The sequence below is a fragment of the Ochotona princeps genome, chromosome 9 (genome assembly GCF_030435755.1).
Source record: "Ochotona princeps isolate mOchPri1 chromosome 9, mOchPri1.hap1, whole genome shotgun sequence".
NCBI classification, from domain to species: Eukaryota; Metazoa; Chordata; class Mammalia; order Lagomorpha; family Ochotonidae; genus Ochotona; species Ochotona princeps.
Window position 1 is genome coordinate 37,024,613 of NC_080840.1, and position 17,852 is coordinate 37,042,464.

At 41.2% G+C, this 17,852-nt stretch overlaps 2 protein-coding genes across 5 annotated transcripts in view; one reads left to right on the forward strand and one right to left on the reverse strand.

The window, feature by feature from the left end:
* Positions 1 to 504: 504 nt before the first annotated feature.
* Positions 505 to 14,119, forward strand: CCNE2 (cyclin E2). 4 transcript variants are annotated; one of them, XM_058668609.1, is made up of 12 exons: positions 505 to 915; positions 2,043 to 2,082; positions 2,181 to 2,274; positions 2,352 to 2,408; positions 3,329 to 3,480; positions 5,420 to 5,555; positions 7,527 to 7,673; positions 10,236 to 10,331; positions 10,531 to 10,665; positions 12,378 to 12,489; positions 13,206 to 13,363; positions 13,801 to 14,119. In XM_058668609.1, the coding sequence occupies exons 1-12, from the start codon at positions 798 to 800 to the stop codon at positions 13,912 to 13,914; spliced, it is 1,359 nt and encodes a 452-aa protein (XP_058524592.1). In that variant the 5' UTR covers positions 505 to 797; the 3' UTR covers positions 13,915 to 14,119. The 4 variants fall into 4 exon arrangements, with proteins under 4 accessions (XP_058524592.1, XP_058524591.1, XP_058524593.1 ...); XM_058668608.1 differs by having other exon boundaries at positions 506 to 915; positions 2,178 to 2,274; XM_058668610.1 differs by lacking the exon at positions 505 to 915 and adding an exon at positions 994 to 1,112 and having other exon boundaries at positions 2,178 to 2,274.
* The window catches only part of INTS8 (integrator complex subunit 8), a 53,582-nt gene continuing 48,354 nt past the window's right edge, over positions 12,625 to 17,852 (reverse strand). The window contains exons 25-28 of the mRNA XM_058668601.1: positions 17,739 to 17,803; positions 17,561 to 17,604; positions 15,195 to 15,314; positions 12,625 to 13,310 (exon numbers count right to left, since the gene is read on the reverse strand). Coding sequence (XP_058524584.1) covers positions 15,198 to 15,314; positions 17,561 to 17,604; positions 17,739 to 17,803 — 226 coding nt within the window. The 3' untranslated portion in view covers positions 12,625 to 13,310; positions 15,195 to 15,197. The remainder of the gene's footprint in view (positions 13,311 to 15,194; positions 15,315 to 17,560; positions 17,605 to 17,738; positions 17,804 to 17,852) is intronic.

Below are 17,852 nucleotides of genomic sequence, written 5' to 3' on the forward strand. Positions count from 1 at the left end.
GCTGGCGGCGGGGCTGGGCGGGGCGCGGCGGGCCGGCGGGTTCCAGGCCTACGCGTGTCGGCCACCGTTCTCCCCGTCGGCAGGGTTCTCGGGTGGGGGGCAGGGGGGTGCCGCCGCGCTGGCTCGAGCGAGAGAAGGGGGGAAATGCCAACTATGGCCGCTCCCGAGAGCTGTTGTCCAGCGAGAGACCGGGATCTGGAGGCTGGGAGGAGAGGAAAGGGCGGGTTCTGCGGAGCGAGAGTTTCCCGCGCGGGCGCTACGGGATTGTAAAGATGGTGCAGGGCGGCGAGCCTGGGGCCCCTCGTAGCCGGCCCACGGGGAGGGTGACTCGATCGGCTAGGGCAGGGAACCGGAACATCAGGATTGGAGCATACCCCGGCCGGTGGGCTGCAGAGGCCAGGCTGGAGCGTGGCTGCAGCTGGAGGGCCGAGGCGGGCGACCCCGGGCCCCGGGCTCCCGAGCTCCTGAGCTCGCGGGTTCCTGGGCCCCGACCGCCGCGCGCGGGCGCACGTGTCCTGCGGCGCCCCGAGCTGTGTTTACATCTGAGCAGCTCCACGTTGTGCAGCAGCCGTTGCCTGCCATTGGTCGGCTCGTCAGCCAGCGCGGCGCCCCGCCTCCAGGGGGCGTGTCCGACCGGCCCGGCGTTCCCTCCGGAAAACCCAGCTTCCCTGAGGCCTTGGCGGGAGCGCCGGGGCGCGCCTCAGGACTGCGCCGTCTCTCGCTCCGCATGGAACGCTCGCCTCAGCCGCCTCCCCGCTTCGCCTCAGGCCGTGGGAGCCGCGGCCTGACAGACCCAGATGAACCGGCTGAAGGCGGGGGCGCCTGGCTCTCAGGAGGCGCCTCTGCGCCGTGCCGCCGCCCGACCGTGCGGGCGCGGTGAAGCGGGGAGCGGGGCGCCCGCCGAGGCGTTCCCGGGTGGGTCGGCGCGCGCTGACGGCAGGGCCTGGCGCGGCGCGCGCGCGGGTCGGCGGGCCGGCGGGCGGGCGGGGGAGGGGAGCGCGCTGGCCCGAGGTGTCAGTGTGCGGCGCATGCGTGCGGGGCGGGCCCGTCCAGGCCTATATATTGGGTTGGCGCCGGCGCCAGCTGAGAGCCGAGCGGTGGCGGGTCTGGCGGTGAGGAGTTGTGGGGCGTACAGCGGCGGAGGGAGGCGGTTTTGGGAGGAAAGAAAGCCCTTCTGGGTCGATCCATCCCGAGGGCGGGAACCTGGGGGGAAAAGCAGTGTGAAGACGGCTGGGAACTGGGTGACTTGCTGAGAATGGGCGCCCGCGATCTCTCCCTGTCAGGACCCTGGCAAGGGACGGGAAAGCCACAGGGGATGGAAGGCGTCCCTAAAGTTGAGGGCAGAAGTCCTTGATCTTGGGGACTTGGGAGGGTGGGTTTGTGTGTCCCGCCTGGCTTTGAAGAGCTATCCGGCGGGAGACCCGAGAGGGGAGGTCCTGGCCGCTTCACGGGGAGGAAAGTTGAGCCCAGCGCGGTTTCTCCCTTTCTTTGCCCCCCCCCCTTTGCGCTTCCCGCGTCTGGAGTGCTGGCGGGGGGGATGGCGGTGGGGGGTCCGGTTGCCCCTGCAGGCGCGGGCAGCGCCCAGGAGGACGTGACACCAGCTTCGGTTCCTCCGCCCCCTGCTCCCCGCCACTCTCCAAATTGGCGCGGAACCGGCTTCTCCACAGCGCTGCGCCTCCACAGCCCTCTCTCCCCGGGGGGTGCCCCGCAAGCCCCGCTTAGGATGGACGAGGGTCGCGGGGCGGGGGGGGGTGGGGGCAAACTACTCGTTTCCGGGAGACCTTCCTGCCTGCCTTGCGCGTTCGTGGTGCCAGGGGTACAATTTCTACAGGCACTTACTGTCACCCCGGCTGCACATCCACTTCGAAAATGAGGGTTTGTGTCCCAAGATAATGACCATGAGAGCGCTAGCGGCGGCGCAGGGGACAGCGCGGTTAAGAGGCCTGGGCCACCTGAGAAAGCGCCCGGCTGTCACCTGATTGGCTTTGAGAATATGGATGACACCCACTTGACTCTGGTTTTCTTTTTTCCCCCCTTTTAAGAGTTTTCATACACCTGGAAGAAGAGAATGTCAAGACGCAGGTAATATTACTTGTCGTGGAGACATGTGTCAGAAATTGGCCGCTGCCTGCGGAATACATGGCTTACTAATTAAACTTTTCAAAAATTCACCACAGTAGCCGTTTACAAGCTAAGCAGCAGCCCCAGCCCAGTCAGACGGATTCCCCACCAGAAGCCCAGATAATCCAAGCCAAGAGGAGAAAAACAGCCCAGGTGATTGGGGAAAAAGGAGTGGGGAAGGAATTCCTAGCTGGGACGTTAGTTTACTAATGCTCTTTTCAATTGTCCAGGATGTCAGAAAAAGAAAAGAGGAAAAGGTCACCAAGAAGCATCAGTATGAGATTAGGGTAAGGCAGAACTGGGTCGCGTGAGGGAGGCGAAGGGGGCGGGGGACACACACGCAGGATACTGGAGCCTTAAGAACACACTTGGGAGTTAACTGTTTGGCAATGGGAGGATCTCTCTGCTGCTTTCTTGGACTTTGTGTGTCCCTGGAGGTTAGCAGGAAGGTGCTTCTCCTTCGGTGGTTTCTGTGTGCTTTATTCCTCCTACAGCTGCGGAGTAGTTTGCCTTGAAGCAGCTGGTTCCTTTCTGTAAATCCCTCCCTCTTGGAAATGCCTGGTGCACCAGGGCCCGCCTAATCTGTCCAGTATATTCTTTGTTCCCGCTCAGACGGCAATGCAGGAGCCTCGTAGCTGCTTCTTGGGCATAAATGCCATGTGAGATCTTTGAGGGCCGGCAGCCCAGCCCTTGGCCACCTCTTCCCCCTAGGTGCTGTACAGAACGTACATTAGAGGCAGTAAGTCCCTTTGGAGACCCAGCATTACTGGAGAAGGGGTCCTTTAAGTAACTGATCCAACTTGATTCCATTTTTAAAATTTTGCATTTAAGTATTCTAAAATATCAGAACCAGCTTAAGGATTTTTCTTAAAAAGTACTGTTATTTCTAAATACAGACAGCTGCATTTTATATGATCGTGAGGGTAATTAGCATTTTATACAAAAGATGTATTTTATTCTTAGTCTTCTGCTTTAATACTGAATGTCTTCTATTACCAGAATTCTTGTCTGAACATCCTGCTACTATGATGAAGACTGAGAGAGCTATGTCTTACTTATAAAATCTGAATGTCAGGTTAGCTGGATTATCAGCTATATGAGCTAAAACTACAGATGGTCTAGAAATATTAGCTTTCAGTTATAAAACATGCAGAACAAAAGCTAAGGTTTCCTATTGCACATATAGTTTTTTTTTCCTCCCTGACAGAACTGCTGGCCACCTGTATTGTCTGGGGGAGTCAGTCCTTGCGTTATTATTGAGACACCTCACAAAGAAATGGGAACAAGTGATTTCTCTAGATTTACAAATTACAGATTCACAAACCTTTTTATTAATCCTTCACCTTTGCCTGACTTAAGGTAAGAAAAAAAATTCATTTTATATCAAATTAAAATTGTGCTGATTTAATATGTGATTATTTTGAAATATCTTTTGCTTTCATTATAAAGAAAAAACTCATTTGAAAAACTGCTTTCCTTAATATTAAACATGTATCACTTTATCAAGTATTTTTATTCGCACAAATTGGAGTTAAGACATAAGTCAATAAGATTATTTTCCTATCTGCTATTATTAAACTTCCAAGAACTTCTTTTTAAAATATTTGATCTGGAAGGCAGGGAGACATGCAGGTCTGCCATCCACTGCTTCACTCTCCAAATACCCACCAATCAGCCATGCCAGAGACAGGTGCTTGAGGTTCCAGCCAGGACTCAGGCAGAGACTGACTCACCGAGCCATCACCTGTTGCTTCCCAGGTGTGTAAGTGGGAAGCTGGAACCAGAAGCAGAGGCAGGACTCGAACTCGTGTACTCTCAACACAGGGTCCAGGCATCCAAAGCCGTGCTCTAACTGCTGCACCAGAAAACTCACCCAGCACAGCCTTCCAAATAGTTTAAATAACTTACCTAAACTATTAATCTAGAAAGCGTTTCAAACTGATGTATGCTGCCTGTGCTTTTTTCCAGTCCTTGAGTAAGAGGTACAGCTTATACAAAATGCAGTGTAGTAATTTATTTTTGGCTTTAGTAAGAAAACGAACAGAAGAGGACATGAATTTCCTACCCCACAGTTTGATCCATCTTACCCTAGTGTATGTGACTACTATGGAGGATCTATTTGCAGATGACAGACTAGTCTCTATTGTGATCATATGCTTTAATATGTAACTATTGTTCATAAAAAAATTTTTAAAAGTAACCCTTAATACATTTTAAAAGTGGGACTGAAAAACATTTTCTTAAGATTTACTTCTTCGAAATACATAGAGAGAAGACTGATCTTACATCTGTTGATTCACCCTCCAAATGGCTGCAATAGCCAGGGCTGAGCCAGGCCAAAACCAGCAATCAGTAGCTTCAACTGGGTTTCCTACATGGGTGCAGGGGCCCAGGTACATTAGCGGGAGCTGGAAGAGAAGTAGAGCAGCCGGGACTTAAACCAGTGCTGGTTTGAGATGCTAGATGGTTAAACAGCCTACACTGTAATTACAGCTCTATAACGCACTCTTAGAATCTACCAATTATTTTTTTTATTGGAAAGGCAGATATATATATATAGAGAGAGAGAGAGAGGAGGAGAGACAGGGAAATATCTTCAGTCCAACGATTCGCTCCCCAAGCAACTGCAGCAGCCGGTGCTGCACTGATCCAAAGCTAGGAGCCAGGAGCTCTTCTTCATCTCTCATATGGGTGCAGCGTCCCAAGGCTTTGGGCTGTCCTCCACTGCTTTCCCAGGCCACAAGCAGGGAGCTGGATGGGAAGTGGAGCTGCTGGGATTAGAACCGGTGGCCATATGGGATCCTGGTCCTTGTAAGGTGAGGACTTTAGCCACTAGACCACCACACCAGGCCCAGAATCTACCAATTATTGCAGTCCACCTTATTGGTGTGTTATTTCAGGCTTTTACTTTTTGATGGAAAATCTGAAATGTTTCTAAAAATTACAGTAGGGCCAATTGTGGTACAGCAAGTTAAGCTGCTGCTTTTAATGCCGCCAGCACCCCACATCAGAGCACTAATTGGGCCCTGGCTACTCCTCCTGTGATCCAGTTTCCTACAGATGCACGTGGGAAGGCAGAGATGGCCCAAGTACTTGAATCCCTGCCACCCATGTGGGAGTGGGAGATCAGGATAGAGTTCCTGGCTCCTGGCTTTTATAAATAGATCTTTCTAAAATTAATTTTTCCCTAATTAATAAGCTTCTTCCAAATTTCATTTGAAAGTTTTATTATATATAAAACATGTTTTATATTATCTTGATCACACATTTAAATTGTTATTTTTCTCCCTTTCCATAGCTGGGGATGTTCAAAAGAGGTTTGGCTAAACATGTTAAAAAAGGAAAACAGATATGTTCATGACAAGCATTTTGAAATGCTGCATTCTGACTTGGAACCACAAATGAGGTCAATACTTCTAGACTGGCTTTTAGAGGTACGTTTCAGAAAATATAAATTTCCTTTGTTGTTATAGAAGAATATAAAGGCTAAATTGTTCTCCGGGTATCCCCAGGCCCATCTTTTGGGGTTTACTTATTGTAACTGATGGTACCCAACGTAGAAAATGACAGTAAGAATACAATCATAGCACAAACACTATATACAACCTAAATCCAACTCAGAATTCCTAGTCTCTAGGGGCATTGCTATGTACCAGGCACTGGTTCAGGGTTTGTAGATAACAGAATATATATGGTTGATGAGGTTTTGAATTCTGCTATGCAACTAGGTATTTGAGCCCTCAGAAGTTCTTTTCTGCTTTCTTAAAAATCTGCATTGTGAGTAGGAAACCTGATTTCTATGTCCTAAACAATAATGAAACTGCCTAGCCAAAGCCCTCTGTTAGTGTCCCTTTATTATGTACTCACATTCTTTTCAGAGATACACTCTGCCATTAATTTAAGGGAGTAATGATGATGCTGGAATCCCTTTTGATGTATGCCAGAATTTCTGCTCTTGTTAGTCCTTTTTAGATAATACTAAAAAATCAAATTTATTTTTAGATAAATGATTGCTCATGTGGAAGACAAATCAATTGTTTTACTAACAACTCTTGCTCTTTATGACAATGATGAATTCAAAGGAAGACTATAGGCTTTTTGATGGAATAGCACATGGCAGCATAGATTGCAAAAGCTATAAGGTCATGTTAAGTCTTTGTTGTGACTAAAAGAAAATATTAGCTTTAATCATGTGGATTCAAGAAGGTGATAGGGTTTTTCTTTTTCCAAACCTCTAGTGATCCTAGAGACAGATAAATCAGCAGTGTTATTCTTTGTTTAGGGATGCAAAAATTGAAAACCCTAATTTATTTTCTTAATAGTTTAATTTTTTTGAAGATTTTTTATTATTATTGGAAAGCCTATACAGAGAGGAGGAGAGACAGAGAGGAAGATCTTCCATCCGATGTTTCACTCCCCAAGTGAGCTGCAACGGGTGGTGCGCGCTGATCCGAGGCCGGGAACCTGGAACCTCTTCCGGGTCTCCCTCGCGGGTGCAGTGTCCAAATGCATTGGGCTGTCCTGGACTGCTTTCCCAGGCCACAAGCAGGGAGCTGGATGGGAAGTGGAGCTGCTGGGATTAGAACCGGCGCCCATATGGGATCCCGGGGTGCGTTCAAGGCGAGGACTTTAGCCGCTAGGCCACGCCGCCGGGCCCAATAGTTTAAATTATAAAATTCTTAGGATATAACAGATGCAAAAAGATGTTTTGTCTTTATTTATTTGAGAGGTAAAGAGACAGAGAGCAAGCTTCCATTCATTTGTTCATTCATTTGTTCACTCCCCACATGCTAGCAATACTGGAACAGAAACCATAAACTTAATCCACATCTCCCTTAATGGCAGAAATACAATCACTTGAGCCATAACCAGTGCCTCCCAGGGTCTTCATTAACAGGAAGCTGGAGTCAAACATCACACTCAATTCAAGCACTGTGATAGAAGATGAAGGCCACTTAACTACAAGGGCTAAACATCTGCCTTCTCTACTGACTGTAAAACAGGGTTATTAGGATCCATGTATTTTTGCCTGTTTCCTCATTTCTGACTGTGGATAATGTTGATACCTACTTTACAGGATTGTGAGATTTAAAAATATTTTCTTATTGTAAGGGGGGAATGATGGATATTTATTAGCAGCAAGAAGGAAACATTAAGATTTTATTATTATTTATTTAATATTCCTTTATACTAGCCAATGCAGTAAAATATGAAAAATAAGGTAAAAACATGGAGAAAAAAACAATAAAGCTAGTAAGAGTAAAGTAGGATGGTAACAGGTTTCTTTCTCCTATTTGTACATGCTAATTTGGCTTAAAAGTCAAGTCTGGCATACTGAGAGGACTTTCTAATTAGAAACTTGGAGAAAATATCTAAACATTTGGACTCTTCTTGGACTCTTCTAGGTATGTGAAGTATATACACTTCACAGAGAAACGTTTTATCTTGCACAAGACTTTTTTGATAGATTTATGTTGACACAAAAGGATATAAATAAAAATATGCTTCAGCTCATTGGAATTACCTCATTATTCATTGCTTCCAAACTTGAGGTAAGTTCTTAAAGCTTATTCATGGATATATGAATAGAAAACTTGTTTTCCTAATTAGCACATTAATCCCAAATAGGATTATTTTTTTCATATTTACGTAGAAAAGGTGAGTGGTTCTGTTCCTCTGCACATTTATTTTCTAGATATAACAGAAGAGTAAGCTCGTCTCTAGTGGTCGAGCTTACTACTACTGGTCTCTGGTTTAGATTTGGAAATCAGTATTTAGATATATTACACCCAAAAACAGTGGTTACAGCTCCTGGCTTCAACAGAAAAGGGACATCTGGGACCAGCATTGTAGCACAGTGCGCTAAACAGCAAATCATGTGCAAAATGTTACACACTGGTTAGAATAATGGTTTATCTGGCCTGTATTTTTGTATCTGATGATGGTACCATGAAGGCATTTATTTTCCTGCTTGAGATTTTCCTTCATATTTCTATTTTTAAAAATTTATTTATATAAGGGGATTCCATTAGCTGGGTCACTCCCCAAATAGCTGCAATATTGGCAGACTGAAACCAGGAGCTCCATCTAGGTCTCCGTTATCGGTGGCAGTAGCCCAAGTAGTTGGGGCATGTTCTGCTTCGTGGGCACACCAGCAGAGAGCTGGATTGGAAACTGTACTGGGACTTGAATTGGCTTGCTGTTCCACCCTTCTACTTGCTTTTCTGAAATGTTTACATTATGGATAACATCACTGTTTCTCATTGACAATTTTTGTGGTGGGTATCATTTTACAGTTAAAGGACGATTGTGATCATATATCACTCAAGTATATTTTTTTTCTTCACTATGTGTTTTTGAGCTAAGGCTGTTTCCCAAATCTGCCATATCTATTACCCAAGTTTATATTCTGAGAAACCTTATCCGAAATCATACTGTTTCAGATATCTATGGGTGAAAAAATACTATGTTTTTTCTTGTTTGTGGGTATACTTAAGTGACTAAAAACACTGCTTTCAAAGACAGCAAGATACAAGACAAGACTTTATTGAAGAGAAAGTAGTTATAAAATTCTCTAGTAAGGTCCCACTAAATCTTCACAACCCACTCCCACCCACCCAAATATATGCAGATCTTTATTTCCCCTTGAATTGCTCACTTGTACCTCCATGTTGTAGCAACACTGTGATACCTGACTGACACAGTGCCTGGATCTTATTATATCTTACATACTGACCTTAAGGAGACCTAAGCATCCTTTGTTTTTTAGTTTGAATCACAGCCTTGAAGTGATCTTTCTTGTTTTATGTCCTTGTTCCTGATGTAAAAGTGTTTAACTGCTTCTTGGCTGTATTGAGTAGCATTGTAGTAAGGTTTTAACTGGGTATTCTTGAATTGCTTTTACAATAAATCAATTTTATAATCTTTAAACATAACCAGTTTTTCACATTTGTGATTTTTTCTTTAAGTTAGGGTTTCTTAGATCATACTTATGGTTGATGGAACATGGTGATTGGGAGTTTGAGATCTTCCAAAGCATTATATGTTGTAATAAAAACTTTCTATTCGCTTCTCAGCCTTTTGGTTCAGATCAAGTGTAAAAACTTTCCAGTTATAATGTCGTTTTTAAATTTAAAATGACATCAAAGGTGACTTCCATGCAAATAATGTTGCTGTTTAAGCATTCATACTAAATAGATGCATTCATGCAGGAAAACTGAAAAATAACAGTAGTTGAGAATTCATACCAATCAGTGTTGAAACTCAATGCAAAATGAAAGGCAATATCCAGTAATTAACGATTTTGTAGCTTTTTTACATCTGGGAAGTGGGCTCAGTGGCATTTTATCTTCACAAGCATGTTTATGAATTGTGGGTGTGCCTGTCTTAACAGTTGTTTTCTGTATCTTGTAAAAGTATTCTCCACATTGTGAATGTTTTAGATTTCCTTAATGCACACTTGTCATATATAGATATATACATATATATATTCTTATGTAATACCTTCTTATTTGCTTATGTGATTCAAATATATTCTTTCCTTAAACCTTAAAAAAAAATCTATGTTTTTATACTAAAAGCCTATTCACTAATGTGGTAAATTTTAAAATAAGATTTTATTTACTATTATATAGTTGAAAGGGACTTCACCTGTTGGTTCCCGGGGGAAGCCAGGCTCTTTAGGGCTCCCACTTGGTGGTAGGGACTCTGGCATGAGGAGCATCTTCAGCTACTTTTCCTACACCATTAGCAGACAGATGGGAAGTGGAGCAGCCAGGACATGAACCAGTGTCCATATGGGATGCCAACATCCCAGGTGGCAACTCTACCCACAATACCAGTGCTGGTCCCTCTTGCAATCCTTTGATCATTCTAGTCATACTGCTCTAAACATAAAATGTTTTAATTCCATTTTTGTATAAGGGTAAAGGAAATGATTTTTGTTCCTAGACCTTAGTGAATCTCGATTGTCTTAAAAACAATGTTTTCTGGCTATAGAATTATTTTACCAAGATTTACAGTCACTGTGAAACTTTCCTTAAAATTGAAACCTATATAGTTTATAATTATTTTGTTGATCTCATTTGTGCTTAATGAAAAATTCTACTTTAAAGGAAATCTATGCCCCTAAACTCCAAGAGTTTGCTTATGTCACTGATGGTGCTTGCAGTGAAGAAGATATCTTAAGGATGGAACTTGTTATACTAAAGGTAATAATGATTACATCTTTATTTCTAGTTGCAACCTAGTAAAACAGTAATTATGGCTGAATTTCTTATTAGCATCCAGTTAAAAAGGTTAATGCATTGAAATACACTGTAGTTGGGTGAAGTATTAGCTTCTAAACTGTTATAGAATGTCTATGTGCCTACACTGTTTAACAAAAGCATTTTGAAATTTCATTAACAGGCTTTAAACTGGGAACTATGTCCTGTAACAGTCATCTCATGGCTGAACCTCTTTCTTCAAGTTGATGCTCTTAAAGATGCTCCTAAAGTTCTTCTACCTCAATATTCTCAGGAAACATTCATTCAAATAGCTCAGGTACTGACATCTGAACATCTACTAATGTTAAAAATCACAAGTTTCTTTAGTATGTATAGTCTTAAATATAGGCTATACAAATGACAATGATCTTTTGAATTCAGTCCTTAATTGGAGCAAAACTTCTGATGTGTAATGTTTTTTTCAATGTTTTGTTTAATGACCCTGAAAAACAAAGTCCTTAAAGTTGATTACTTTCATTCTTTAGGAATCCAGAAAAGGTACACAGGCCTTATGATAGCACAGAATCATTCTGTATAATTCCCTTATATTCGTTACACTTGGAAAATACACTTTTAAGTTACATGTTAGATTTAAAATCACCTTATTTTGCTATAGATTTTTTAAAATTTAAGTTCTATTTTTTTTTTTTAAGATTTTATTTTACTGGAAAGCCAGAGTTACGGAGACGAAGAGAGGTATCTTCCATCCACTGGTTCACTTTTCAAATGGCTGCAATAGCGAGGGCAGGGCCACACAGGAGCCAGGAGCTGCTTCTGGGTCTCCCACGTGAGAGCAGAGGCCCAAACACTTGGGCTGTCTTCCACTGCTTTCCCAGGCACATAAGCAAGGAGCTGGATTGCACATGTAGCAGCTGGATCTCAAACTGGAACCCATATGGGATGCCAGCATCACATGCAAGGCCTAATCCAGTACACCACAATGCCAGTCCCTAAATTCAAACTAATCTTTCCTAGATCAGCATACAACAAATATGTCAATAAAGTACTTCTCACAAGTAACAGCTTAGTAACACAAACTCTGCCACATACAAAAATTAAGAAAATCTACATTCTTATTCCATGTAGGATATTAAAATCTTACATATGGAACCAGAAAATTATTATACTTGGGGAAGAGTATTGGGTCACTCAGTAAGATTTATGTTATATATCTAGTAAGTATATAGACTTGGATAGTTTGTATTAGAATTGACTTAGTTCAGGTAACTTGATTCACTGCTCCAGTCAGAATTCTCAGCATCCCAGATTGCCATATGCAGCCATGATGTCCTTTTGATATAACATAGAACCAGTTTCTACAGGAATATAGTAATAATATTTCACTTCCAATTTTTCTATCTTATGGATTAATGTGGACAATTTTGTTCCGCTGGACAGGTATCACCTCAAAAGCTCTGGCATGTCTAGCCCTTTTATTGCCTCCACTACTACATACTCAGTTTTTAGTGCCTGCATTAAATTGCCTCTTACCTAATGCTTCCTGCTAGTCTACAATCTTCCTAATCTGAACTCTGACTTCAATCAGCCTACTGAACAGTGTTCTTAGTAAAGATCTTTATCATCTCATCTAGATCTACCAACCAACTCCCTTTGACATGGAAGAAGGGCATTTCTTGGATATTTCTTATCTCCACTGTGGGTGTTCTGAGTACATGTGGGCCATTCCCTGCTTCCAAATCTTCCTGATAACTGTCTTTTTAACTCATTTAAAGTAATGGGAGGCTTCATTGTCTCCCCAAGTTGGGAGTAGGTACCTTTCATTCTAGTACAATGCAACCATCCCTTTCTCTTACTATCTCAAAGCCTGACTTCAGGGTGGCTTGTTTTCTCTGGAGCCTCACAGCTTTAGCAGTTCCTGGCATAGGGTCCATATAATAAGCCCTCTAAATGTTAGATGACTGATGTATAAACATGTAATATTTACAGTCTTCCCCCTAATTACTTATACTTCTGTCTTCCCTTTGTTAGCTTTTAGATTTGTGTGTTTTGGCCGTGGATTCCTTAGAATTCCAGTACAGGATCCTGGCTGCTGCTGCCCTGTGCCATTTTACCTCCATCCAGGTGGTTAAGAAAGCTTCAGGTAATGCTCTATTTTGTATGTTCGTCCTATTGACACCATTTAGTGGGACTGTGTAATCTGTGAATTTGACCATTTGAATTTCATATAATGTAGAGTACTACCTTTTTCCCATTCAAGATAGACTTGTTTTCCCTCTTTGATTTTATGATAATTCCATAGGCTCTGGGATTTCCCTTACTCCATTCCCAAATTCCCTACCCGATAGACTGTTTTCGATCTAGTGAACTTGAGAATGAGCTCCCATGAAGCTCAGAAGGGCATGGTAGTTGTGAGGTGGGAGTGACTACTGGTTGCTGGGATTACAATCTAGCCCACATGGACTACTAGTATTCATTAGCAAGATGCTGAGGTTGGAGTCAGGAGCCAGAGAGTGGGAATTATAGCAGGTTCTCTAAAATGGGGACACAAGCAACCTTAACTGCTAGGCCAAATGCCCACCCTAAGATGCCCCCATCCTTTCATGGAGTACCTTGGTTTAATTCCTGACTCTGACTCCTGCTAGCACAGGTCATCCTACATGGCACCAGTGATGCCTCTAACAGTTGGATCTCTCTTAGTGTGGAAGATTCAAATTTAATAATTGGCTTTAAGTCTGGCCCAGTCCTGATCCCCGATCATTGCAGACATGAGAGAAGTGAACAGATGAGAACTTTGTCTCCCTTTTAGATAGTTTTTGATAGAAAATCTTCATTTTTTTCCCTGAATTTTTTGTCAAGGTTTGGAATGGGACAACATTTCAGCATGCGTAGACTGGATGGTGCCGTTTGTCAGTGTAGTGAAAAGTACTTCTCCAGTGAAGCTGAAGACTTTTAAGAAGATTCCTGCGGAAGACAGACATAATATCCAAACACATACAAATTATTTGGCTCTGCTGGTATGTTTATAGGATTTTTTGGTCAAAAGTGTAGTAAGTTGCTCAAACTGAAAGTGATTTTACTATGCAATAGCAGTTATGTAAGATGGTAAGAGGAAACAAAGTTCTGACAGATAATGCTGATTTCAAAATGGAAAAGTTTTAAGTTAGAGCACAATCTGATTTTCAGGATCAATGTTACTGATAGGACTAATGCTTCTTTAGTCTAGATGAGACTATAGACAGCTCATATATAAGTGAAACATGTTACAGGCAGTTTAAGTCACTGAACTTTGAGAATGACTACTCAGTTGCAAATGCATAATATAGAGACCATTATACAAGTATTAAGCCTGAATAATCTCAAATAGGTATTTAGAAGTCTCATTTTACTTCATTGATGATTCAGTATTTTGTCTTAGCTGGTTAATTATTGCATGAATTGTTTACATTTATAGGATGAAGTAAATTATGTAAACTCCTTCAGAAAAGGGGGCCAGCTGTCACCAGTGTGCAGTGGAGGCATTATGACACCTCCGAAGAGCACTGAAAAACCACCAGGAAAACACTGAAGAAGCTGACTTCAACCTGCTTGAACTGACCCAAGTTTTGGGTAGAATTTCATACAACTGAACTATCACTGTCCTAGCCAATTCAAAAGTTACACTGCCATTCTTTGATAACATTTAAAATTGGCACTGAAGAAATTTAATTCCTATGCTAGCTGTTAAAGAAACAGCAGAATTTGTTTACAAAGCTGACTTCATTCCCAAGATTACTGGATAGAAGGAGCTATCATTTATGCCATGGCAATTTATTCTGATCCAGTGTTATGATGCTTATCTTGATAAACTAGGAATTTTATCATTGAAGTTTGGGCTAGATAAATGCTATCTTAAAGGGGTGTGTTATAGTGCTTTGTATCTAGCTTTTAGATTCTCAAAATTCCTACACTCTTAACTAGTGCAATTTGGTTCTTGAAAGTAAAATTTAAATGTGTTTACATAAGTTCAGTTTTGTAATAAGGTGACTAATTTATAGCTGCTATAGCAAGCAGGCTATTGTAAGACTTGAATTGTTACAAATGGTGAAATATAATCTCTTTTTTTTAAACTAGTTTATTTGCCTTGCCATAACACTTTTTCACTAGTAAGGCTTAGATGAACATAGTGCTCTAATAGTGGGAGTACCAAAGAAATTAGATGTGGCTCCTGCTTGGGGAGCTTTATAGGACATGTAGGTGCTTTATCATCTTTGTGAATATCACAATTTCGGTGAAGAACTTAAGTACCCTTCGTACAAGCTATTTATATGAGAAAGTCACTTTATTACTCTAAGATATCCCTAAAGACCTTTTTTTAAAAAGGCTTATTTATTAAATAGGCTTATTCACGAAACTGTTAAGGTTCTTTTAAAATTCCTATGTATGGAATTAAGACACGTGTCAAAGTCACAGGCTAACATCTGACTTGACCTTGTATTGTCTTAAGGCAGAAGAATATTAAATGTATACTGATGCCGAGAAATTATTTATTTTTTTAAAAAGGCATAAGAACTTGCTATAATATGAAATTTGACAAAAATTTGAGCCTCAAAAAGTAGGTATGATTAGAGAAAACACTGCTAGTTTGTTTTGTTGGACATGTGAATCTCTTCTCCCTCTGAAGAAATTATAAATTTAAGCTATTGTTATGGTATGAAGTCTAATGTATAGTTTTTGTTTTTAAATAGTGTTTGTTTCAGTATTTTTGTCTGAAAACACCACTGTGTACATATGTATTATATAAATCATTAATACTGTTTTTATTTTTAACTCATTAAAATAAAAGTTAAAAAATTTTTTTTAACTAACTGTTTAAAAGTAAAGTTTTGCCATTGCTTGGAGAAACTTTTTTTTCCTTCTCTGCGCTGCCAGCTGTAGCACTTCTTCTGGATTGCTTGCATTCAGTTCTGTCTGGCCGATAGCTTTGATCTTCCAAAACAGAAAAGTTATGTTATTAGAGGAATGGTCAGAAATTAAGTCTTTAACAAAAAATTAATAATTAACAATTAAGACTGGTAGAAAAGATGAACAAAGATTGACTAGAGGTACTCTTAAAGAACAGACCAGCTGACCTATATCTTACAGTTATAAATATCTAAGTTCATGCATGTTTACTTAGCTGAAAATACCAATTAGTTCTGGCAACTTGACATACTACATGTTTTATGGTGAAAGTGTCACATGACATGTTGAAAAATTCATGCTTATTTTATAGTATATATTATTTATTCAAAAATACAGTTGCTCAGCACTCAATATTTTATAGTTAGAAAGATGTATCTCAATCTTCTAAATATCTAGTGTTTTATGGAGTGTTTTATAAGAAAATGCTGTAGGGTCTTATGCTTTCCATTTATATTGAAACAAAGACTATCCTGACATGTGGCTTGGAGAAATGGCAATAGTTTCTTAGTTGTAAGAAGCTATGATGGAATGCATGTGGCAAAGGCTGGTAATACGTTCTATATAAAAGGTTTAAAAGTTTAAAATAAGGTATCCCAAAGAGACTTGGCTACAAAAATCCCAAGTGTAAGACAGCTGAAATTGCCACATATCAGAAAATAACATGTGAGTAGCAGTAAAGTAAAAAAAAAAAAAAAAAAAAAAAAAAAATCAATTGGGTTACCTACAGATTATAAATCAGAAATCTTCCAAAATATAAATTAAGGCACAAGGAGATAAAAACAATGAGAAAAGAATAAAAATGTCAGGGAAGCCGAAGAAAATAAAGTATTTCAAGAAGGAAGGAAACAGGAGGATCAACTGCCTGGCATTTTGTGACCTTTGAGCCAACTGCTCATGAAGCCATGATCTTCGTCTCCCATGAGGGGGGCAGGGTTGCACTTGGATCATTCCATTGCTTTCCCAGGCAAATTAGCAAGGAGCAGGATGAAAAGAGCAGCCTGGATGTGAAACAGTGCTCCCTGGGATGGCTGGCATCACAGGCAGCAACTGAACACGCCAGGCCACTAGGCTGGACCCCACATTCATCTGAATTCCATTTCTCCACTGACTGTGAAGTACCCCTATTACAAACTTATATTTGTTTACTTCAGGGCCTTAAGTTAGTGGTGACTGGGTTAATCGCTAGACTTTTAAAGTGAGGGCTTGACTCAATTATGGAGTCTGGAGGTGGGACCCTTGGGAAGTGATTAACTTGGGTAAGTGCTGGGGTGGAGACTCAAACTACACAAAGAACAGCAAGCATGCTCCCTGTGTCTCTGCCTCTGCTTTCTGGCTCGCCCTGACTGATGAGGCCACCTGATCTGAAGCCATGGAACCTCCAAACCACAGGTCAAAGTAAATGTCCCTCATGCTGTTTCCTAGGCATTTTAAAATAGCAAACAAAAAACAATATAACCATTTAATACTTTTACTAATATAAGTGAAATACAAAACCAAACCAAACCAAGCAAGCAAAAAGACCAACCAAACAAAAAAATCCCAGAAAACTCTGTGATGATACTGATGCATCCAATGTTAGGGAAATAAAATTGGTCATAACATTTAAAATGCATTGGAGTATGAATGTAAGTCAAACTTTAGTTAGCCATTCATTTGCTCAGGAACTGAGCACTTTTTATGTGCCAAGCACCAGTCTAGATATTAACTACAACAGAACCAAGTCCTTGCTGTCATGCAACAATAAATCAGTAAATAAACACTGTTATCATATGTTACAACTTACAGGTGGAAAATTTCAAAGCAAAATGAAAAATAAGAGTATTAGAAGGAAAACAAGGTTGAAGTATTTCTTTTCTCCCTGGCCTTCCCTCCACCTTCCTTGGTGAAACATTATTTTATAAAATGGGCAGGACAGGATAATCACTGACAAGACGACAAAACAGATCTGGAAAAATTTCAAGACTTTTGGCAGGTAAATGTTCTGGGCATGTTCAAGAACAGGCGTACTGGCACAGGAAAAGTTAAGGGATCAGGTCACACGAGCACACTGAGATGAGAAACCATCTGGAGGTTTGCAGCAGATATGACATAACATGTTAAGATAAACTGAGACAGAACAGCTTATGTTATTAGGATGTTTTAATAAGTAAACAATGATAGCCAATTTTTGGCAGTAACTGAGCACAGAATCTTTTTTTGTTGGTCCAAATTTTAACAACTGTTTAGTATTCTAAAAATCAAGTATAGTACTGAAGAATGGTATAACTTACCGCAATCTGTCTTTTATCTGTTTCTCCTCTTTTATGATGAAGATCTAAACAGATCAATTAAGAAAAAAAAACCTGACAGTGTTATATAATAGACACTTAGTTGTTTTCCAGTTTTGGTAAGAAAAAGACACGATATGAAATACTTGTGTCTAACATGACTGATGCTGAGGAAGGATACACGTCAAGTATTCCAAAATGGTCACGTCCCATATGTAGTCATAGTAGGAGTCCATAGCATCATGACTGAAAAACACAATTCAGTTACTTTCTCTTCAGCAAAAAAAGGTTCAAT